The sequence below is a fragment of the Bubalus kerabau genome, chromosome 1 (assembly GCF_029407905.1).
Source record: "Bubalus kerabau isolate K-KA32 ecotype Philippines breed swamp buffalo chromosome 1, PCC_UOA_SB_1v2, whole genome shotgun sequence".
In the NCBI taxonomy this organism is placed as follows: Eukaryota; Metazoa; Chordata; class Mammalia; order Artiodactyla; family Bovidae; genus Bubalus; species Bubalus kerabau.
In genome coordinates this window covers 195096234-195121104 of record NC_073624.1, presented here as the reverse complement: position 1 = coordinate 195121104, position 24871 = coordinate 195096234, and the positions used below count along the sequence as shown (strand labels likewise).

At 38.6% G+C, this 24871-nt stretch overlaps 1 protein-coding gene across 10 annotated transcripts in view; it reads left to right on the top strand.

The window, feature by feature from the left end:
* PRRC1 (proline rich coiled-coil 1) overlaps window positions 1-24871 on the top strand; it is a 139699-nt gene that overhangs the window by 74317 nt on the left and 40511 nt on the right. For all 10 annotated transcript variants that reach the window (XM_055548539.1, XM_055548484.1, XM_055548493.1 and 7 more), the window contains exons 2-6: window positions 9364-9484; window positions 10584-10970; window positions 13461-13621; window positions 16470-16572; window positions 18812-18975. In XM_055548539.1, the coding sequence (XP_055404514.1) occupies window positions 9382-9484; window positions 10584-10970; window positions 13461-13621; window positions 16470-16572; window positions 18812-18975 (918 nt within the window). In that variant the 5' untranslated portion in view covers window positions 9364-9381. The remainder of the gene's footprint in view (window positions 1-9363; window positions 9485-10583; window positions 10971-13460; window positions 13622-16469; window positions 16573-18811; window positions 18976-24871) is intronic.

Genomic DNA, 24871 nt, shown 5'->3' with positions numbered 1-24871 from the left:
AAGTGCTCACTAAAGGGTAGTAGAGAGCATCTATTGAACCGGTAGCACATCAACAGTAGTAATCGTTTTTAATAAGATTTTATGTTTATCAGAGGTTCACTAGTCCATCTGTTGCATCTTTATAAGTAGCCACCTTTAAGAGAAAATCCAGGGCACAAGAAAATTGGAAGAGCAGAGTGCATCCAGAAACAGACCCAGTTTTCCAACCCATTTCCATCACTTTTTCTTTAATGCTGATACATTAATATACTTTTTGTGTTGAGACTAAGCATTAGAACCTCTCCCAACTCTGACATTTCCCTGTTACTTTTATCACAGTAACTTTTCTTTTGTAGATGGTATTATATTCCCTAGTGGCTCCATGGTTAAGAATCCTCATACAGTGCAGAAGACTTGGGTTTGATCCCTGGGTGGGCAAGATCCCCTGGAGGAGGAAATGGCTAGCCTGCAGAATTCTGGCCTGCAGAATTCCGTGGACAGAGGAGCCTGGTAGGCTACAGTCCAAGGGTCACAAAGAGTCAGACACGATTGAGCACATTGTTTATGAATCCAAGATTTACCCAATATTGTTGTTAAACTAGTTCTCAAACAGTCTAGCTTTTAAAGACAGAAAGAAATTGACCAATATTCCATTTTATGGGTTGTATTCATTGTACAAGTTCGTTTGCAAGTGCATTCAGTAATGTCTACCTTTAAATTTGACTCCCACAAATCACTTTGAGGATTGGTAGCATTTGTAGTAGGAAGATGAATAACCAGTGGAAAAATGAGATTAAGAGAGATAGCTTGGTTAGGGAGTGATAAAGTCCCCAGAAGATGGTTCTGTCCCATATTATCTACCTTTGATCTGTTGTTAAGTCACTGAGTCATGTCTAATTCTTTTCAACCCCATGGACTGCAGCATGCCAGGCTTCCCTGTCCTTCACTGTCTCCCAGAGCTTGCTCAAACCTACGTCCATTGAATCAGTAATGCCATCCATCCATCTCATCCTCTGTGCTCACCCCTTTCTCCTCCTGCCTTCAATCTTTCCTAGCCTCAGGGTCTTTTCCAGTGAGCCATCTGTTTGCATCAGGTGGCCAAAGTATTGGAGCTTTAGCTTCAGCATCAGTCTTTCCAATGGATATTCAGGGTTGACTTCCTTTAGGATTGACTGTTTGGATCTCTTTGCTGTCCAAGGGACTCTCAAGAGTCTTCTCTGGTACCATGATTCAAAAGCATCAATTTCTCGGCATTCAGCCTTCTTTATGGTCCATCTCTCACGTCTGTACATGACTACTGGAAAAATCATAGCTTTGACTATCGGACTTTTGTTGGCAAAGTGGTGTCTCTGTTTTTTAATATACTGTCTAGGTTTATCATAGCTTTTCTTCCAAGAAGCAAATGTCTTTTAATTTCATGGCTGCAGTCACGATTCCACAGTGATTTTGGAGTTGAAGAAAATAAAATTTGCCACTGTTTTCACCTTTCCCCCTTCTATTTGCCATGAAGTGATGGGACCAGATGCCATGATCTTATTTTTTTGCATGTTGAGTTTTAAGCCAGCGTTTTCACTCTCCTCTTTCACCCTCATCGAGAGTCTCTTTAGTTCCTTTTCACTTTCTGCCATTAGGGTAGAAGGGCATCTATACATCTGAGGTTTTTGATATTTTGATATTTCTCTCAGCAATCTCAGTTCCAAATTCTGCTTCATCTAGCCTGGGCCTTTCACATGATGTACTCTGTTTATAAGTTTAATAAACAGGGTAACAATATACAGCCTTGACATACTCCTTTCCCAATTTTGAACCAGTGCATTGTTCCATATCCTCTTCTAACTGTTGCTTCTTGACCTACATACAGATTTTTAAGGAGGCAGGTAAGGTGGTCTGGTATTTCTATCTCTTTAAGAATTTTCTACAGTTTATTGTCACCTACACAGTCAAAGGCTTTAACATAGTCAATGAAGCAGAAGTAGATGATGTTGAATGAAAGGATTTTGCCTGTCTGGATATCTGCTTCCTACTTCCTGCCCATAGATCTTTCATCTACACTCAGAGCAAAACTTTTAAAAGTGTTGTACATATTTTCTTTACTTCCTACCTCAGTCCAGTTGAAACTGGTTGCTATCTTCACTCCATTTTGGAAACAGCTCTCACTAAGTTTTAACTCCAGTTTGGGAAATCTGTTCACTTTTTCATATATCATCCTATTTGGCTTCTCTGCAGCATTTGATCGGAGAAGGCGATGGCACCCCACTCCAGTACTCTTGCCTGGAAAATCCCATGGACAGAGGAGCCTGGTAGGCTGCAGTCCATGGGGTTGCTAAGAGTCGGACACGACTGAGCGACTTCACTTTCACTTTTCACTTTCCTGCATTGGAGAAGGACATGGCAACCCACTCCAGTGTTCTTGCCTGGAGAATCCCAGGGATGGGGGAGCCTGGTGGGCTGCCGTCTATGGGGTCACACAGAGTTGGACACGACTGAAGCGACTTAGCAGCAGCAGCAGCATTTGATACCGTTGCCTTGAAACACTCTTCTCTGGTTTTTGGACACTGCTGCCTTCTGGTGTTTTTCCTGTTTTTGTGGTCTCTCATTCTTCTCTGCAGGTGTTTTTTTCCCCTCCTTGGCTGTTCTTCAAGGGTTCGTTGCGCCATCTTCTTTTTTCACTTAGTCTTCTCAGTTTATCTCTTTTCAGCACATGACCTTAGAGATTATTAGTGAACTGATGAAGCCCACATTTATGTGGTTTCTGAGCTGCAAAACAAGTCAGCTGCACTTGGTTGTTTCAAGGAGTTTGCACTTAGCATGTCCAATATTAAATACCCTGTAATCCCTTCTTTCCCAAAACATCAGACACACACTTTGACGTCCTCCAGTGTTCCTTATCTTATTGAATGGCACCACCATCTGTCCAGGTGTGCACGTCATGCCTTTCCCTTTTCTGGACCCCATATCCAGTCTATTGCTGGGTCTTACCACTTAAACATCTCCTGAGTCTATCCACTCTTCTCCATCTCCACTGTCATAACTTTAGGCTAAACCAAAGTTTTTCAGCCTTGGCATTATTGGTGTTTGGGGCCAGATAATTCTTGTGCGGACTGTCCTGTGCATTTTAGAATTTTTAGCTGTATCCCCAGCTTTTACCTACTGGATGCCCCTAATACTCTCTAATTGGTTTTTTTTTTTTTTTTTAATATTTATTTATTTGGCTACACTGGGTCTTAGCTGTGGCATGCGAGATCGTTCTTTTCAGTGAATGGGTTTCTCTGGTTGTAACGTGCGGGCTCAGCAGTTGCAGCGTGCACGCTTAGTTGCCCTGCAGCATGTGGTGATCTTAGTTCTCCAACCAGCGTTCGAACCCACGTCCCCTGCACTGGAAGGCAAATTCTTAACCATTGGACCACAAAAATGTCTTCAGTTCACTTGTTCAGTCGTGTCAGACTCTTTGCGACCCCATGAATTGCAGCACGCCAGGCCTCCCTGTCCATCACTACCTCCCGGAGTTCACTCAAACTCAGTCCATCGAGTCAGTAATGGCATCTAGCCATCTCATCCTCTGTCGTCCCCTTTTCCTCCTGCCCCCAATCCCTCCCAGCATCAGAGTCTTTTCCAATGAGTCAGCTCTTTGCATGAGGTGGCCAAAGTACTGGAGTTTCAGCTTTAGCATCAGTTCTTCCAGAGAACACCCAGGACTGATCTCCTTCAGAATGGACTGGTTGGATCTCCTTGCAGTCCAAGGGACTCTCAAGAGTCTTCTCCAACACCAAAAAAGTTAAAAAGCATCAATTCTTCAGCGCTCAGCTTTCTTCAGTCCAACTCTCACATCCATACATGACTACTGGAAAAACCATAGCCTTGACTAGACCTACCTTTGTTGGCAAAGTAATGCCTCTGGCTTTTGAATATGCTATCTGGGTTGGTCATAACTTTCCTTCCAAGGAGTAAGCGTCTTTTAATTTCATGACTGCAGTCACCATCCGCAGTGATTTTGGAACCCCCCAAAATAAAGTCTGACACTGTTTCCACTGTTTCCCCATTTATTTCCCATGAAGTGATGGGACCAGATGCCATGATCTTCGTTTTCTGAATGTTGAGCTTTAAGCCAACTTTTTCACTCTCCTCTTTCACTTTCATCAAGAGGCTTTTTAGTTCTTCTTCACTTTCTGCCATAAGGGTGGTGTCATCTGCATCTGAGGTTATTGATATTTCTCCTGGTAATCTTGATTCCAGCTTGTGCTTCTTCCAGCTTCAGACACTGCCAAATGACCCCTGAGGGGCAAATCACCCTTCTCCACTCCCTGTTTGAGAATCACTAGTCTAGAATGTTATTTGAAATACTTCTGTATCCTTCTTAAGGGTCTTCCTGTGTCTGTTCTACGTAGATGCCCTATGGCATGGTCTGCATTCTTTGGTCAGAGGAATGTTTTCAAAACACAAATGTGAATTGCCTAAAGCAGCCTAAATGTCCTTCAGCAAATAAATGGATAATCAAACAGTGGTACATCTATAAAATGGAATAGTTTTCAGCAATGAAAAAGAACCAACCACCTATCCATCCAATGGCTTGGATGGATCTTGAGAGCACTCTTGTGCATGAAAAAAGCCAATTTCAGAAGGCTATATGCAGTATGGTTTTATTTTTGTAACATTCATGAAATGAGAAAATAGAGAACAGTTGTTTGTCAGGGTGTATGGCAGATGAGAGGGTGTAACCAAGGAACAGCATGTGGGAGTTTGGGGAGATGAACAGTTCTGTGTCCTGATTGTGGAGGTGGCTCCCTGAGTCAGTGCATATGATGAAATGTCATGGAACTGTGTACACACTCACACATGTAAATAAAAGCAGGTGAAATCCAAAGACGGTTTATACTTCAGTTACTCATATTGTGCCAGAGTTAATTTCCTAGACTTTGTGGTTGAACCCTAGTTAGGTAGGATGCTGTCATTGGAAGGAGCTGGGTTAGGGCACTGATGAACTCTGCTCTATATTGGCATCTTCCTGTGAGCCTGAAATTCCTTCAAAGAAGTTAAAAGACAAATACATCATCCCTAGTTTGAATGCCCCCACAGTGACTTTCTCTTAGAAGATTCCACTCTTTAACATGGCTTGTAAATCTCAGTACAGTCCGGGCTCCCATCAGGTCTGCAATCCTCATTCCTGTTCCTTTCTGACTCTACATAGTCACTTTTCCTGGCATGTACCCTCCTTGTCTTCTTTCCCTTTCCTAATTAAATCCTGATCATCCCTTTCTGACCCCAAGTCAAAATCATTTTCTAGCAAACAGAATTGTTCTTACCCTCAGAGCACATCATGCAGGCTGCAGTTCTCTGTATGTTGGTGTTACTGATTGTCTCCTGGGCTGGACTGTAAGTGTCCTGTTTGCCTTTGCTTACCCTCTTATTTCCAGAGGCACCAGTGTAGGGCTTGGCAAGTGGTTGACCTTCGCTGAATATTGGTAAAATGAATAAAAACTTCAAAAATGTATTTGATGTATTTAGAAGTTCTGATTTTATACTTGAAGCAGGCTTGAAAGTTTGTAATTTTTAAGGAAATTTTCTAACATTTTGTAATCCATTTTTGTCTGTTAGGGAAAATGCTCGTGGCACTTTTGCTAAAACCTGACTTTTCTAAAAGCTGAGACCTAATCATTTAGCCATTATGTTGTTTAGTTGCTGTCATGTCTGACTTGCATCCCGGTGGACTAGCCTGCCAGGCTCTCCTGTCCATGGGATTTCCTAGACAAGAATATTGGAGTGGGTTGCCATTTCCTTCTCTAGGAGATCTCCCTGACCTAGAGATCAAACCCGTTTCTCTTGGCTTGGCAGGTGGGTTAACCATTATGGGGGTACCTTTTAGAATGTAAACAAAGAAAAACTGGGACTAGGGAAGAATACTGGAGTGGGTTGCCTATTCCTTCTTTAAGGGATCTTCCCAACCCAGGGATCGAACCCACATCTTCTGCATCGGCACGTAGATTCTTTTCTCTGAGCCACCTGAGAAGTGGAGTAGCCTGTTAACAGGAGTAGCCCATGTACACTGCTTAGTGAGGAGGGAGGAAGTGTTTCAAAAATACTTTACATATTTTTGAAGTAATAGTGACTGGAATCTAGATATAAATCTAACATGCATTCCTGTGGCAGAAATTAAATTAGTAATTTACTATTTGAAATATATTGGGTAATTAAATAGCTAACATAAAATTATTTCTCAATTATGAAGTAGGTGTATGAAAAAGTCTCAGATTGTTTGCACATTAAATAAGTCTCACAGACTACTTTTTTAGAAATTTTGACAAATCCTTCACCTGGAAATAAGTGGCATTGTATACAGTAAAAACAGACATCTATCTGTTGGTTATTTATTTACATTTGAGCTATGTAATTTTTATTTTATTGGCATGTAGTTGCTTTACAATGTTGTGTTAGTTTCTGCTGTACAGCAAAGTGGATCAGCTCTATGAATACATATATCCCTTCCCCCTTAAACCTCCTTCCCATCCCCCCACCCCAGGCCCTCCCCTGTAGGTCATCACAGGGCCCTGAGCCTAGGTCCCTGTGTTACACTCTCTATCTGTCCTACATGTGGAAGTGTGTATAGTCAGTCCTGCTCTGCAGCTTATCTCCCCCTTGCCCTCTCCCCACCCCACCACCATGCCCACATGTCTCTCTGTGTCTGCATCCCTGTTCCTACCCTGCAAACAGACTTGTCTACCATCTTTCTAGATTTCATACATATGTGTTAATACAGGATATTTTTCTCTTTCTAACTGACTTTACTCTGTATGACAGACTTGGGTCTATCCCTGACCCAGTTTTGTTCCTTTTTATGACTGAGTAATATTCCATCGTGTGTATGCACCCCTGTATCTTCTTAATCGATTCATCTGTTGATGGCCATCTAGGTTGCTTCCATGTCCTGGCTGTTGTAAATGGTGCTGCAGTGAGCATTGGGATGCATGTGTATTTTGAATTATGGTTTTCTCAGAATATGTGCCCAAATGGTGGCATTGCTGGATCATATGTTAGTTCTGTTTTTAGTTTTCTAAGGAACCTCTATACTGTTCTCCTAGTAGCTCTATCAATTTACAGTCTCACAGTGTATGAAGGTTCCCTTTTCTCCACACCCTCTCCATCATTTATCGTTTGTAGATTTTTTGATGATGGCCGTTCTAACCAGTGTGAGGTAATATCTCATTGTAGTTTTGATTTGCATTTCTCTAGTAATAAATGACGTTGAGCACTTTTTCATGTGTTTATTAGCTATTTGTATGTCTTCTTTGAAAAAGTGTCTATTTAGATCTTCCATCCATTTTTTGATTGGGCTGTTAATTTTTTTGATATTGATCTACGTGATTTGCTTGTATATTTTGGAGATTAATCCCTTGTCAGTTGTTTCATTTGCAAATACTTTCTCCCATTCTAAGGAAGGTCTTCTCATCTTGTTTATGGTTTCCTTTGCTTTGTAAAAGCTTTCTAAGTTTTATTAGGACCCATTTGTTTATTTTTGGTTTTATGTTTTTTTAGGAGGTGGGTCAGAAAGGATCCAGCTGCATTTTATGTCAGAATGTTTTATGTTTTCCTTTTAAGAATTTTATAGTGTCTAGACTTGCATTTAGATTTTTAATCTATTTTGAGTTTATTTTTTGATGGTGTTAGGAAATGTTCTAATTTCATTCTTTTACATGTAGCTGTCCAGTTTTCCCAGCACCCTTACTGAAGAGGCTGTTTTTCTCCATTGTATCGTCTTGCCTCCTTTGTCACAGATTAGGTGCCCATTGATGCCTCAGGTTATCTGTAGACATTGAACTGTATTTCTGTTTTTGTGCCAGTACTGTATTGTCTTGATTAGTGCAGCTTTGGAGTACAGGCTGAAGTCAGGGAGCCTGATTACTCTAGCTCACTCTTTCTCAAGATTGCTTTGGCTGTTCGGGGTCTTTTGTGTTTTCATACAAATTGTAAAAATTTTTTGTTCTAGTTCTGTGAAAAATGGCATTGGTAGTTTAAGAGGGACTGCACTGAATCTGTAGATTGCTTTGGATAATGTAGTCATTTTCACAATATTGATTATTCAGACGAAGAACTTGGTATAGCTCTGCACCTGTTTGTGTTGTCTTTGATTTCTTTCATCAGGGTCTTATAGTTTTCTGCATACAGGTCTTCTGTTTCTGCAGGTAGGTTTATTCCTAGGTGTTTTATTCTTTTTGTTACAATGGTAAATGGGATTGTTTTCTTAATTTCTCTTTCTGATCTTCCATTGTTAGTGAGTGGAAATGCAGGAGATTTCTGTGTATTGATTTTGTACCCTGCAACTTCATTGGTTAGCTCTGGTAGTTTTCTGGTGGCATCTTTAGGATTTTCCATGTACACTACCATGTCATCCACAGTGAGTTTTATTTCTTCTTTTCCAATTTGTATTCCTTTTATTTCTTTCTCTTCTCTGATTTCTGTGGCTAGGACATCTAGAACGAACTATGTTGAATAATATTGGCCAGAGCGGGCACCCTTGTCTTGTTCTAGAGAAAATGCTTTCAGTTTTTCACTATTGAGAATAATGTTTGCTGTGGATTTGTCATATATGGCATTTACTGTGTTAAGGTAGGTTTGCTCTGTGCCTGTTTTCTGAAACGTTTTTGTAATAAATGGGTATTGAAATTTGTTGGAAGCTTTTTCTGCATCTGTTGAGATCTTCCTGTGATTTACCCCTTCCATTTGTTAATGTTGTGTATCACATTGATTGATTTGCATATATTGAAGAATTCTTCCATCCCTGGGATTAAACCCCACTTGATCATGGTGTGTGATCCTTTTAATGTGTGGTTGGATTCTGTTTGCTAGTATTCTGTTGAGGATTTTCGTGTGCATGTTCATCAGTGATGTTGGCCTGTAATTTTACTTTTTGTGTGATGTCTTTGGTTTTGGTATCAGTGATGGTGGCCTCATAGAATGAGTTTGGGAGTGTTCCTCCCTCTGCGATTTTTTTTTTTTGAAGAGTTTGAGAAGGATAGGTGTTAGCTCTTCTTTAAATGCTTTATTCGCTAACTATACAAGCTAAAGCTGAAACTCCAGTACTTTGGCCACCTCATGCGAAGAGTTGACTCATTGGAAAAGACTCTGATGCTGGGAGGGATTGGGGGCAGGAGGAGAAGGGATTGGTACATTTAACAGAGGGTGAGATGGCTGGATGGCATCACTGACTCGATGGACGTGAGTCTGAGTGAACTCCGGGAGTTGGTGATGGACAGGGAGGCCTGGCGTGCTGCGATTCATGGGGTTGCAAAGAGCCGGACACGACTGAGCGACTGAACTGAACTGAACTGATAAAAGGTTTATAAGTATACTTTTTATTACTGTGTAATCTTTATTACATTTTAATATTTTTAGTTGTACTAAAATTGAAAAATGATGGAAGAAAGTGGAATAGAGACAACGCCACCTGGGACCCCCCCACCAAATTCTGGGGGCCTGGCTTCTGCTGCGCTCTCCTCCTCCCCGGCTCCTTTAGGTACGTGCAGTTGTCTAGCATCAGTGGGTTTTGAGGAGAGTCAGGATACTGTCATCTTTTCTCAGAGTCATTTAACAAAAGCCTAGAGACATACCTCAGAGATACTGTGAGTTCAGTTCCAAAACACTGCAGTAAAGCAAGTCACATGAATTTTTTTATTTCCTAGTGCATGTAGAAATTACGATTGAACTATACTGTAGTCTGTTAAGTGTGTAATAGATTATGCCTATGTCTAAAAACAATGTACCCACTTCAAAATGTAGCCACTTCAATTAAATACTTTGCTAAAGCATTGCTTTAAAATGCTGGCTATCATCTGGGCCTTCAGCAAGTTGTAATCTTTTTGCACTGCCAAAGATCAGTGATCATGCATCACCATAACAAATAAAATAATAATGTAAAATTTGAAATATTTTGAGTGGTACCAGAATGTCACACAGAGACACAAAGAACAAATGCTGCTGGGTAAAACGGCACCGATAGACTTGCTTGACATAAGGTTTGCCGCAAACCTTCAATTTGTAAAATGAAGCAAAATAACTTGAGGTGTGTTTATATACTAAAACTTCTGTAATCTTTGCCAGGATGAAGGTAAATAGCCTTTTTTATTTAAGCCCAAAGGCAGAAAACATCTTTGTTTTGCTTTAATTTTTATTTTTTGTTTTCATATTAACTAGAAATCATCTTTGTTATGACAGAAATATCCTAGAAAGCGCATGTTAGCTTTGTCTAATGTTCTGTGACTTCGTGGAGATTAACCTTCTGACCAAAGTTTTTGAGCCTTAAATTGTGAGGTTTTATGCTCGTATTAGCAGAGATGAAAACAGGTCTGTTTTATTAAAAGCACAACAAAACAAACAGAAACACAAAGATGTGCAATACCATAACTTAATTTTATATACCTGCTGCTTTTACTGATGGGAATTGAAAGTCATTTGCACTCAGTCATACTCATGTATTGTTAATTATGTATTTAAAGATAACTCTTGGGAACAGGGTCTGTTAAATTGAAAAATTTTCCAAGATGGTAATAAGATACTTTGAAAACCAAGTGAAAAGCATGTCACTGAAGTGTGGTTTTTCCTCCCCTCTTTCCTAGCCGCAGCCAGCACCTTCTCTTCTCCAAGCGGGTCCTCTGTGCAGAGCCTGCCACAGGTGTACTCCACCCCCCAGCCGTCCCTGCCTCCTGTGCAGCCTGCGGCACCCTTGCCCTTTGTGCCATCTTCACCAGTTCCTTCCGTTCCTCCACTCGTTACCTCTCTGCCACCTCCTGCTTCTCCACCGACGGCTGCTGCCTTCAGTCATCCTCCTCTATCCCACTTCCCGCCTTCCACCTCTGCCCCAAACACTCTCTTATCTGCACCCCCTTCGGGTCCTCCCACTTCGGGATTCTCTGTTGGCTCAACTTACGACATTACGAGGGGACATGCAGGAAGAGCTCCACAGACACCCCTGATGCCATCGTTTTCTGCACCTCCAGTGACAGGTATTCTCTCATTGACACTTTGAAACAGGTGGCTGGCTATAGGGAATGTATTATCTGTTGTTTTTTTTTAAACAGCTTCATCGAGGTGTAATTCCCATAGAGTTCACTTCCACGTGTACAGTTTAATAGTTGTTACTATTTTTACCAAGTTGTGCAGCCATCACCACAGTCAATCTTAGAACCTTTTAATCACCCCCAAAGAAACTGCACACCTGTCAGCAGTCGCTCCATACATCTCCCACTCCTCATGGTTCTCAGAACCACTAATCTGCTTTCTGTCTCTGTAGATTTGCTTGTTTTGGACATTTCACATAGATGGACTTGTATTAATATGTAGTCTTTTGTGACAGGCCACCTTCACTTAGTGTGATGTTTTCAAGGTTCATCCATGTTGTAACAGGTGTCAGAGCATTCTTCCTTTCTAGGACTGGATTATATTCCATTGTATGGATATACCATGTTTTTATTTATTCATCAATTGATAAACTGTTGGGTTGTTTCCACTTTGTGGCTATGGTGAGTACTGATTTTATGAACCTTGGTGTGCAAGTTTTACATGGAAATGTTTTCATTTCTCTTGAGTATATACCTAGGTTCAGAATTGCTGAGTTTTTTTTTTTGTTTTTTTTTTTTTTTCCTGAAGGGCTTCATTTTTTTTTTTCTAAGTAAAATGAAGTAAAGTTGCTTTATAACATTGTGTTAGTTTCAGGTATACAGCATAGTTACTCAGTTATACATATATCTATATCTATTCTTTTTCAGATTCTTTCCCATTATAGGTTATTACAAGATATTGAGTAGAGTTCCCTGTGCTATACAGTAGGTTCTTGTTATTTATCTGTTATATATATATAGTAATGTTTTTCCGTTAATCCCAAACTCCTAATTTATCCCCTCCTCTTCGCCTTTGATAACCATCAATTTTTTTATTTTTAGTATGTCTGTGAGTTTGTGTTGTGAATAAATTCATTTGCATCATGTTTTTAAATTCCACATATAAGTAATAACGTGATATTTGTCTTTGTCTAATTTACTTCACTTAGTATGATAATTTCTAGGTCCATCCATGTTGCTGCAAATGGCATTATTTCATTCTTTCTTTATGGCTGAGTACTATCCCATGGTGTATACATATACCACATCTATTGAATCATCTGTTGATGGACATTTAGGTTGCTTCCATGTCTTGGCTCTTGTAAATAGTGCTGCTGTTGGGATGCATGTCAGAATTGCTGACTTTAGTACAACTATCAGACTATTGTCTAAAGCAGCTGCACCATTTGTTTTACTTTCTTAGCAGCAGTAAAAGAGGGTTCTTGTTACTCTGCATGAATGTTTTATTCTCTTTTCTTTGATTTTCAGAGCTTTCTATTTTCATTTAAAGTATTAAAATAAAATGGATGTTACTTAATATATGATTTTTATATGATATAAAACTTAGAACATGGTTAGTATGTGAAAGCAAAAGTCGCTCAGTCGTGTCTGACTCTGTGACCCCATGGACTGTACAGTCCATGGAATTCTCCAGGCCAGAATGCTGAAGTGGGTAGCCTTTCCCTTCTCCAGGGGAATCTTCCCAACGCAGGGATCTAGTCCAGGTCTGCATTGCAGGTAGATTCTTTACCAGCTGAGCCACGAAGGAAGGGAAATGTAAGACAAAATTACAAAATTTTGTCCTAACATTTTGTGCGGTTATAGAGAAACACCAAGGTGAAGTCTGAGTTTAGCTTTACTTAAAAATTATCAGAACTGAACAATCCAGGGAGTAGTTTTATTTAGCCATGTAAAAGTTCAAAATCAAGTAAGTGTATGTACCGTAAGTTGGTGGTGTCGGACTATTTTATTTTCTAGGTCAGGAACACCTAGAAATGGCTGTTCTTTGGCTTCCCTGGAATGGTTGTTGGAAATCAGTATTAAAACTTCATCCTGTCATATTCTTCCTATTGTTTCTCTAATTTTAGGAAAAGAAACAACTTTGTTGTGATTTTTTTTTTTAATCCAGTTTGGATTATCTACTTTAACAAAAATTTTTGCAGAGTGCAGGTATGACACCCATGTGTATGTATTTGTGGATTTTCTTTTTTAGTTAAAATATTGTATATGGATATGTTTACTAATTTTTATTTTCATTTTGTATAATGAGCTTGAGTGCTTATATCAGCTATTTTTATGCCTTAAGGAGAATCAGGCTGTAGCTGTTTGCGTCCACATGCTACATTGGACAAACATGAAGTATTTTGGGGTATATTTTTTTGTCCATTTTCAGGGCACTAGATAATAAGCCTAAGAAGAAGGAAAGAAATTTCTTTTTTGGAGTTTGTATAATTTAGGTGATTCTTTGAATTCATATCTCAGTGTTGAAATGCCTGAGTGTATAGTAACATGATTAAAGCTGTTTTGAACTACTCATTTCATATGTTGTAGCATCTTTTTTATAGGAGATATTTTATAGAATAAATTACATGTGTTAACATTTTTGCCATTAACTAGGTATTTTGCCAACTCCTATTACTCAGCAAGCCGGTTTGACATCTGTGGCACAGGGAACTGGAACCACATCAGCCATCACTTTCCCAGAGGAGCAGGAAGACCCTAGAATTGGTAGAGGTCAGGATGAAGCTTCAGCTGGTGGACTCTGGGGTTTTATTAAGGTAAGGGGTATTTACTTTAAAAACCGTGTGTAAGTTTTTAATTATAAAACTTAAGAGAATTTTGAAAATAAAAAAGAATAGTATAAGGAAAAATCATTGTAAAATATCTTTTTAGTCTTATTACACTTTTTCTGGGCTTCCCTGATAGCTCAGTTGGTAAAGAATCCTTCTGCCATGCAGGAGACCCCGGTTTGATTCCTTGGTCCAGAAGGTCCACTAGAGGAGGGATAGGCTACCCACTCCAATATTCTTGGGCTTCCCTTGTGGCTCAGCTGGTAAAGATTACACCTGCCATGCGGGAGACCTGGGTTTGATCCCTAGGTTGGGAAGGATCCCCTGGAGAAGGGAAAGGCTACCCACTCCAGTATTCTGGCCTGGAGAATTCCATGGACTGTATAGTCCATGGGGTTGCAAAGAGTCGAACGTGACTCAGTGCCTTTCACTTTCACTATACTTTTTCTATAGTTCCTCTTAGTCTTCTGGATGTGCATATCTAGGTAGATATATCTCTTTAAAAGCAAAGTGGAGTAGGAACATGTGGACACAATTTTGTGTCTTTCGTTTATCTTTACTTCGTGATCATGAACATCTTCCCAGCCATAAAATATTCTTCAGTCTACTTTGCCCAGCATGTTATTCATTGCATTTATTTCCCATGTTTTAGTTCACTAACCTGTTATTGGCATTTTCTGGTTGTAATTCTTATTAATAAAATTATGATGAGCCTCTTGTATGCAAATCTTTGTGTACCTCTGCTTTATCAGGGTTAATTCCTAATAAATGTCAGTGTGAACATTTTAAAAACTACAGATATATATTGCCCTCCAGGTAAATTATAACAGAACACCCCGCTGTAAGATCTTTCACTTGTGAGAAGTGATTATTAATTGAAATATAGTATTTTCTAATTTGACAGGCAAATAATACCTTGTTTAAATTTACATTACTTTGTTACTGAATTTGAGTTTTTTTTTAACTGTGATTTTTGACATTTGTATTTTTCTTTTGTGAAGTCTGTATTCATATTCTTTGCCCAGTTTTGAATTGGGATTACTTTCTTTATTGACTTCATAAGAACTCTTAATATTTTATTTTATGCTGTCATACATTGCCATATTCTCCATTTTTATCATATATTTCAACTTTATTATGCTTTATTGACACACAATCTTCAAAATTTTTGGGAGTCATTTATATGAGTTTTTTTAAATGATAAAAATGACCTTTACCTACTACATTTTGATAATTGTTTTTTATGATTTCTTTTAATTTTCTTATGGCAGTATTTTTTTTACCATACCATTTGATATAGCTGATACTTGAATATATTATGGAGGTGGAAATCAAACTTACTTTTTTCCCAGCCACTTAATCGAGTATTCTGAAATCATATCCCAGTGATTTGATTTGTCACCTTCATCTTAGTTACTAAACTGTGTGTGATAATGTCAGTTAGTGGGCTCTGTATTGTATTCCACTGCTCTGCCTGTCCTTGCAGCAGTACCACACTATCTTAATACTTGTGACTGTTTGTTACACTAATATTTATTGAAAGCCTACTCTGTGCTGAGGTGGGGATCGGAGTATCTGTTGAGTCAGATAGAAAGGTGGGTTTGCAGTCTTTGCATTCTTAAAGACAAATCAGCACTTGATTGTATTAAGTTTTCTGTTTTTCTCTTCAGAATTTTTCTGTACTGGTATTTTCCATGTATTTTTCTTAACCACTTTCTTAAATGATTCCAAAGTCACTTTGTCAATCAAGTTCCCTTCAGTAGACTGAGGGTTTGGTTGCAATTGGATTATACGTTAAACATATTTTTTGATTGTTAGGTAGTTAAGCTGATTTACAGCATTTGAGCTTTATGTATTAGAAAGATGGCATTTTTTCTAAGCTTGCTTCTTTCTATCACTTTGTGCTTTTTAAACGTTTTCTTTGTGTAGGAACTATCACTTCTTTTTCTTGTTAAGAGCCTGTGTTTGCATGTCAGTTACCAGTTGTAATAGTTCAGCTGTACAGATTTTGTAAATAACTCTTCTAATGTTCAGCATAAGATGAGTTGACAGTCTTAAATATCAATGTTATGAAGACATTTTTGTTTTGAATCACCTTAGGTTAATGGTAGTTGAGACAGGTGGAATCATGGCCTGTTAACCAGATGCCATCTCAGGAGGCATTGCTCCCTCTAAGTCTATTTGACTGTGGGAGAAGCATAGATGAAAGGAACTCCTCAGATCTGGTTCTTTCTATCTACTAGTGTGGTTTTAAGAATTCAGAGGAATAGGTCTGACTTTTTTAAAAGTGAGAGTTTGGGAACAAGACAAATAGGAAGTAGGAAAAAAGAAAACTTTCATAGAATGTAAAATATTATATATTAAAGTAATTAATTTTTCTGGGAAGTAAAGATAAATTGTTTTTACTATTAGGGAACAAAATATGAGTCTTTGGAGAAACACTTGATTACAGACTGTATTTGGGACACTAATGGACAAGTTTTGCCTAGTCTTTTATATAGATAACAAATAATGAAATGAAGTAAAAATATATGTTTACATAGAAATGCAATTAACATATATGCATACACATATGCTTATATACAATAAACATACTTTCAAGGTCAGTGCTGCTTGAAATGGGGTCTGTTGGTTGCTGTCAATCCACAATGAGATAAAGAGAAGTTGAGAGGAAGTGTTTTGAAATTTCATAGCAATTTGACGTTGCCATAGCCTTATTTTTCTTACACTTTAGAGAAGCATAGGTCTGCAGTGCATTGGAAACTTAAAGTTTGTTTCACCATCACAGTGATTTTTGCTTAGAATGTGTATTCACATGTGAATTTGTTCTGTGCAGGGTGTGGCTGGGAACCCTATGGTGAAATCTGTGCTCGATAAAACAAAACATTCGGTAGAAAGCATGATTACAACGCTGGACCCTGGCATGGCTCCGTATATCAGTATGTACTTAAACTAGAGCAGCATCTGCCATGTAAAGTATGTGCTCATGTCAGCCACTGAGTGTAATCCTATAGGTCTTACAATCAGTGGCAATCCTATGTTCTTACGTTGATTGTTAGTCTTGGTGCTTTTAATTCATGTTTTCCTTAGTCATTAAAATTTTTGAAAACTTCACAGCACGAACTTTGCAGGAGTAAAAATTTCAATTATTAGTATACTTGCTGATTTTAATTATAAATATGGTTAGTGTTGCTTTATATGAATTTTAGTAAAAATTTGAATTATTAGTATACTTGCTGATTTTAATTATAAATATGGTTAGTGTTGCTTTATATGAATTTTACTATCACTATTGACATTAGAAGTGTTGATTTGTTCATATTTGGCTTTTGACATTTCTTCAGTTATCTACTTTAATTACATGTGGTTATGTGTAACTCAGGAATAAACTTTTTAGAGGCTGTTAATCTGTTTACTAATAATATTTCATTACTGAAGTTTGCTAGGGAAGCTATTTTAATTTTAACCACCTTGGAACCCTCATTACCAAGAATTTTCCAGATGGTTAATGTACATATCCAATAAGTGAAATAACATAATCTCTCAGCAGGATTTATGACCAATTATTAGTAAATCTATTGAAGATAATAATTTAGTGGCCAAAGCTGCGCACCAGGTACTTGAACAGAGATTTTTCAGTAGCAATAAAAAGTTAATAACTTTCTCAAGTCTTGAGTCTCTTGATAATTGACTGTCTAGTAAATGTCAAAAGACAAGACCTACTAATGGTAAGTACCATTTATTAAATATGATCTGCCAGATACTAATTCTCATAAGAGATCTGCAAGCTAGGTGTCATTTTCCTCAAGTTTTAGATGAGGAACTTGTGTTCAGAGAAATTTACTATTATTCTCTGTCATACAACTTGGAGCTAACAGCCACTTTGCTTCCCTTTAAGTAGAAAATTGAATCAAAGAATTAATTCAGCTGAATTGTCACGATTTAGAATTGGACCCTACCATATATATGGATTTTATATATTCATAGTAATCAAGTTTGATATAATTTGTAGTATATTTATTCTTTTCACAGGATCTTATTTTTCATGAGAAAAAGAAGAGAATTAGTATTTTTGGAGCTCTTGTTGTTTTAATGGGTATTGTTAGACCCATTACCTATTTGAAGCGTTTACCTTATTAATCCTTAGAGCAAGCTCTGTGAGGTGGCAGGAATTTTTCTATAAGGAAACAAGCTCTGTGACTTCCCCAAGGTAACAGAGCCAGTAAATGATAAAATTGGGACTCAAACCCAAGAGTTTCCTCAGGCTAGTACTCTGCATGACATCTAGAAAAAGGGGGGGGGAGGGGAGAGAAAGATACAAAATGAAATTTCTATTATTAGCAGATAAAAAGCAGTAAGACTTGAGTGTGAAAAAGCTATTGACAGCAAAAACTAGACCATTTGGATCTAACAAAACTCTAGTGGAACTTAACCATCTTTTTATACAAATATTTTAGAAATCACTATAACAATTTCAAATGTATCAAGAAAGCATAGGAACTATTAGAAATGGATTTTAACACAGTTTAAGTTTCTACATTTTTTTTGATGAGCTGTCTTTATAATCATTAAAAGTGACATGAGTCATCACAAACTGAACAGCTTTTTGAGCTGAAGCCTAATGGAACAGTACTTTGCTTGGGTCAAGAGCTATATCCCACATGGAGGGGAAAAAAAAAGACATATTCTTTTTCTTTCCTATGTAACCCATTGCTTTTAGGTTTTGATGACTTAAGAAATTCCAATAAAGATGGGATCTGTGGAACATTATTCCAATCAGGAAAAAGTCCATAATAAAAAGCTCAGATATTTGGAAAATACTTTCAACTGCTCCAAAAGACACTAAGGAACAGCATAGTGTTGTTTCAAGAGCAAAATGTTTCACAGCTTTTTTGAGAAATCTCAGAACAAGATGTTAGATGACAGGGTGAAGTGTGTGTGCTTACCTCACATGGTAGAGTCAAAATGTACAGGCCTAGGGTGGAGTCCTGATATCATTGCTAAGTAGCTGTGTTACCTTGGGCAAGACCTTGTTGGCCTCAGTTTCTCAGCCAATTAAAAGGTTAATCTATATCTTAGGTCGTTTTGCCAGGTTGGTACTAATTATGTCATAAAATGTTAGTGCATGTAGTAATTAAGAGAATTCATTAATTTGAATTTTTCTTCTGGTCTTTTTAGAATCTGGAGGTGAACTGGATATTGTAGTGACCTCAAATAAAGAAGTAAAAGTTGCTGCCGTCCGAGATGCCTTCCAGGAGGTCTTCGGCCTAGCTGTGGTTATAGGGGAAGCCGGACAGTCCAACATTGCCCCACAACCAGTGGGCTATGCAGCGGGATTAAAAGTGAGTAATAGAACATCTTTTTAGGATATAGAAACTGCTGGTTTATTTTTTCATAATTCTGACAATAATTCTATGGTCTCTGTGGAGTTGTTGGGTTTTTACATACTGAAATACTAATTTGGTTTTTAATTGGACAACTCTCTAGTGTTACGACGATAGTGGAATTTTAAAGAAATCTAAAAATATGTTTTGATTATTGGGAGCAGGGTTTTAAATTTACCTGGCGAGTCCCCCTTTTCTCTTGTACTTGGTAAGGGGATCTCAGCCACTCACCGAAAAATCTTTCTTAGCTTGCTTACTTTGAGTCTTCTCTTTCCTTGTCCTTTTAACTGATTTACCTTAGAGACCCAACTACCTGGCAAGTTATAGGCACAATGCCTGTGTATAATCAGAGTTTGCCAGGGTCTCACCAGCATGTAGAAACCTATTAAATCTTATAATGCACTCACCTAAAGTAAGACATTGCTGTACTTTTTGGTAAAGGAAGATGACCTTGTGATTGCATCTGTAGGTGTCTATAATCCTTACATAATAGTGGCAGATGATAGAATGGCTTATTTTGAAGACAGATTTCATACACTTGCATACTCACACCTCCACTTGAATCTCACATACTTGGTCTTCTGGCCTATAATCATTAAAAACAAACAAAAACCTGTCGGTTATCCAAACCAATCTTATTACCATACTAGACATAGTCCCCCCTAGCCTTCTAGGTGCTAAGTTCCGAGAGTTCTGCCCTCCCTCTCATACATGTTTTATCATCACCATCAGTATACAGACATGCAAGAACAAGTGAACAGTTCATCAGCATACAAACACTGCTCCCACCTTAAAAAGAAAAACCAAAGAAAACCTTAGTTTTTTTCCCCTGTTTCCCCATCACCTCCTACCTTAGCTTTTTGCTTCATTTTGTAGCAAAACTTCCAGTTACCAACACTTTTATCTCTAGTTCTTTTCTTCATATTGTCTTAACAGTCCCCTCAGTCAGGGTGTCACCTTCCACCACTCCACTGAGGATGTGCTCTCAAGGTCACCAGTGTAGTTCCATCTTCTTTGCTCTAGCATGGGCTTTAAGACTCCTCTGTAATGTCTTTTGTGCTCACGGATGCCACACTTGGTTTCCTCCTTGCCTCTCTAGTTCCTTTCTGCTTTCTTTGTCGGCGCCTCCTTTTCTCTCCAGCCTCTTGATGATCTCTGTCCCCTCATCTGTGTTCCCTGTCCTGGTGATCTCATCCAGTCCCATGGCTTTGAATAGCCGCTGTATGCTGACAGATTTGAGTTTATGTCTCCAGCATAGACCTCTCATGTAAACTAGGTTTATATAAAAGTTGCCTTTTTGACACCATCACTTGAATGTCTCAATACGTCTAGTCCTCAACTACTTTTCTTTCCTTCTATCTGTTTCCCCAAGATTTCTCCGTCTCAGTTGATGACATCTGTGTCCTTCCATTTTCTCAGATGAGAAACCTGGAGTCATCCTTGACTTCTCTCCTTACCCATGTCCAACTCATCAAGAAATCTTGTTCACTATACGTTCAAAATACATCCAGCATCTGACTGCTTGTCAGTGTCTTCATTGCCCCCACCCTGGGTGAAGCCATCACAAGGTCTTGCTGAAATCTTGCATTCACCTTCTAACAGGTCGTCAGTTTCTACCCTTGTAGCCCTGTAGGTTATCTTCAACAGAGGAGCCAGGATAATTCTTTCAGCACACTAGGTCAACCCATGTCACTCTCTTTTCAGAACTTTATGTTTCCCATAGTGTAAAAATCCAAATTTCTTACCATGGCTTCCACAGCACCATATGACCTGGCTGAACTGGCCTACTTTTTTTTTTCCTGATTGAAGTATAGTTGATTTTCAGTGTTCCTGGTGTATAGCAAAATAATTCAGTTATATCCTATATATATGTGTGTGTATTCTTTTTTAGATTCTTTTCCAGTATAGGTTATTAGAAAATATTGAGTATAGTTCCCTGTGCTATACAGTAGGTTCTTATTGTTTATTTTTTTTTGTATATATAGTAGTGTATATCTGCTAATCCCAAAATGAAAGTGAAAGTGAAGTCACTCAGTTGTATCTAACTCTTTGTGACCCCATGGACTGTAGCCTACCAGGCTTCTCAGTCCATGGGATTTTCCAGGCAAGAGTACTGGAGTGGGCTGCCATTTCTTTCTCCAAGGGATCTTCCCAATCCAGGGATCGAACCTGGGTCTCCTGCATTGCATACAGACACTTCACCATCTGAGCCACCAGGGAAGCCTAATCCCAAACTCCTAATTTATTCCGCATCCCCTTTCTTCTTTGGTAACCATAAGTTTGTTTTCTATATCTGTGAATCTGTTTCTGTTTTGTAAATAAGTTCATTTGTACTTTTTTTTTTAATTTCACATAAGCAATATCATGTTTGTCTTTCTCTGATTTACTTCACTTAGTGTCATAATCTTTTAGGTCCATCATTTTGCTGCAAATGGCAGTGCCACATCTTATTTATCCATTCATCTATTGATGAACATTGGGGTGTATGTATCTTTTCAAGATAGAGTCTTTGTCTTTTCCAGATATATGCCCAGGAGTGGGGTTGCTGAATCATATAGTAATGCTGTTTGTAGTTGTTTAGGAAACCTCCATACTATTCTCCACAGTGGCAACACCAGTGGCCTTCTGTTGTTCCTCTGGCTTCGTCTCCTCTAGTCTTACGCCTTGCTCACTCCATGCCAACTGTATTGGCCTCCTTACAGGTCTTCATCCTTGTCTAACAGGCTGCTCTCTTGCAGCCTTTCCACTAGCTCTCTGTGAGACACTTTTCTCACCTACTTGGTTGACTCCCTCACCTCCTTCGAGTCCTCAAGTCTTCCCTGTGCAGCGAGGCCTGTCCTGACTGCCTAGTTTAGGACTGCAGGCTGCACCCACTGATCCTGCACTCCTGATCCCTCTAACCCTCTTTTTTCCCTCCTATAGCATTCAGCATTTTCTGATCTACTATATAATTTATATTATTTTTATTTTTAATGCTTTTTTTCCCACTAGAATTTAAGTTCTACAGGAACATAGATCTTTGTTTTATTTACAGATATGAACTCTTAGAATAGTGCCTTGTTTTTTTGTTTTTTTTTTTTAAATGAATATCTAGCAGCCTTATTGAGGTAATTTGGTATCAAGCCACAAACAGTACAATTGAAAGTGCTAGGGTAAACTTTTAAAAGTAATTTTCTCAACTAAACAGTCTAATGCAAAAGATGTTTTCACTCTGGGAGCTGTTTCAAAGTTTGGGGTAAACAAACCTTACCAGAACAGATATTTCCCTTAAGAGAGCTCTGGCTGCCCGTCTGCTGCCATGCTGTGATAGTGCCTTTGCCATCAGACAGCGCACTGTCTTCACACTTGTCTCTGTGAGCTTCTGGTGAGACACAAAGACTGCAAGGTCGAGGCAGACCCAGAGAGTTTTTAGGAACTCAGCTTCTCCTTCCTCAGTTTCCACATGCATTCTTTCCTAAAATGTTCTGACTGAATACATACTTGTAATGGAATCTCCTTTCTCATCTCCTCTTTATAAGCTCTGCCCTCTCCCAGTAGAAAATAAAGACATATCTCGTGTCCCCAGATTACCTCAGAACATGAAATCCTCCCGAGTGTCATCCAAAGGGACAACTCCAAATAACGTTTTGGATGTTATGGACGCAAATGACACAGTGACTCAGTAAAATCTTCTGGCAAGTCATGTGGTTTCTGATTGTTCTGGAAAAAAAACAGAAAAAGGACCAGATAAAGTTGTCAGCTGATAAGTTGTTAATACTTTCTAATGATAGATCACTACATGATTTTTGGAATATAACTCAGAATTTCATGGTTTTTAAGGCTTGAGTCTTCAGTATTTTGTTGTGCTAAATATCATTACATCAAAGATATTTCAGATAACTAGATACTGAACTTGAAAGGCTGATGGAGATTTTTTTCTGTAAAAACCTTATTTTATGAACATAGTTTAGTTTATGTTGTGATTTTGCTATTATTTGACAGATTTGTTTTAGTATTGGTTTTTGCCCCTCAAATTTAGACATGGTTTCCTTTTCCACAGTCTTTAATACAAGCTTCAAATTCATTGAAACTGATAAAATATCAAACTAATTTGTAATTTTATCAGTTGTTTATTTTGGGTACACTAGAGGGAGCTAATGAGAAGAAAATAAAGCAGAGTATTAAAATTTCAAACCAGATTTTTTTCTATCCATCTGCTTTTATTTGAAGTGAATGGTTTTTTGAACTAAACCTAAGTTTTCCTTTATGCATATGAAATTGTTTCAGTTCAGTTCAGTTGCTCAGTCGTGTCTGACTCTTTGCGACTCCATGGACTGCAGCATGCCAGGCCTGCCTGTCCATCACCAACTCCCAGAGCCTGCTCAAACTCATGTGCATTGAGTAGATGATGCCATCCAACCATCTCATTCTCTGTCATCCCCTTCTCCTCCTGCCTTCAATCCTTGCCATCATCAGGGTCTTTTCAAATGAGTCAGTTTGCATCAGGTGGCCAAAATATTGGCATTTCAGCTTCAGCATCAGTCCTTCCAATGAATATTCAGGACTGATTTCCTTTAGGATGGTCCAATTAGATCTCCTTGCAGTCCAAGGGACTCTCAAGAGTCTTCTCCAACACCACAGTTCAAAAGCATCAATTCTTTGGCACTCAGCTTTTTATAGTCCAACTCTCACATCCATAGATGACTATTGGATAAACCATAGCTTTGACTAGGCAGACCTTTGTTGGCAAAGTAATGTCTCTGCTTTTTAATATGTTGTCTAGGTTGGTCATAACTTTTCTTCCAAGGAGCAAGCGTCTTTAAATTTCATGGCTGGAGTCACCATCTGCAGTGATTTTGGAGCCCAAAAAATAAAGTCTGACACTATTTCCATTGTTTCCCCATCTATTTGCCATAAAGTGATGGGACCAGGTGCCATGATTTTAGTTTTCTGAATGCTGAGTTTTTAGCCAACTTTTTCACTCTCCTCTTTCACTTTCATCAAGAGGCTCTTTAGTTCTTCTTTGCTTTCTGCCATAAGGGTGGTGTCATCTGCATATCTGAGGTTATTGATATTTCTCCTGGCAATCTTGATTCCAGCTTGTGCTTCATCCAGTCTAGCATTTCTCACGATGTACTCTGCATATAAGTTAAATAAGCAGGGTGACAATACACAGCCTGCCAGTTCTAACTGTTGTTTCCTGACCTGCGTACAGATTTCTCAGGAGGCAGATCAGGTGGTCTGGTATTCCCATCTCTTGAAGAAATTTTCCACAGTTTATTGTGATCCACACAGTCAAAGGCTGTGGCATAGTCAGTAAAGCAAAAGTAGATGTTGTTCTGGAACTCGCTTGATTTTTTGATGTAAGGAAATTAATCAGCCATAATTAAAGTTAGGAAGCTCCCGAGACTTCTCTAATGCTAAGTATTACTTTTACTGAAAAACCAGGTATATTGACCACTGTCTTATAGGTTATATTCAACAGACATGTTGTTACTATCCATTAGAAATTAGGAAGAAGTGTGGAATCCAAGTTGCTTAGTTTAAGCTCTCAGAGCACAGTGTAACCTCTAGAGGCCTTTCTGCATCTTATTTCAGTTCTGAGATAATTACTTCAAATTAACCAAGCCTTTAAACTACCTAGTTTTTTATTCTCCTTCACTGCTAAGTTCCCTGGTAGCTCAGACAGTAAAGCATCTGCCTACAATGTGGGAGACCAGGTTCGATCCCTGGGTCAGGAAGATCATCTGGAGAAGGAGATGGCAACCCACTCTAGTACTCTTGCCTGGAAAATCCCATGGATGGAGGAGCCTGGTAGGCTACAGTCCATGGGCCCACAAAGAGTCGGTCATGAGTGAGTGACTTCACTTTCACT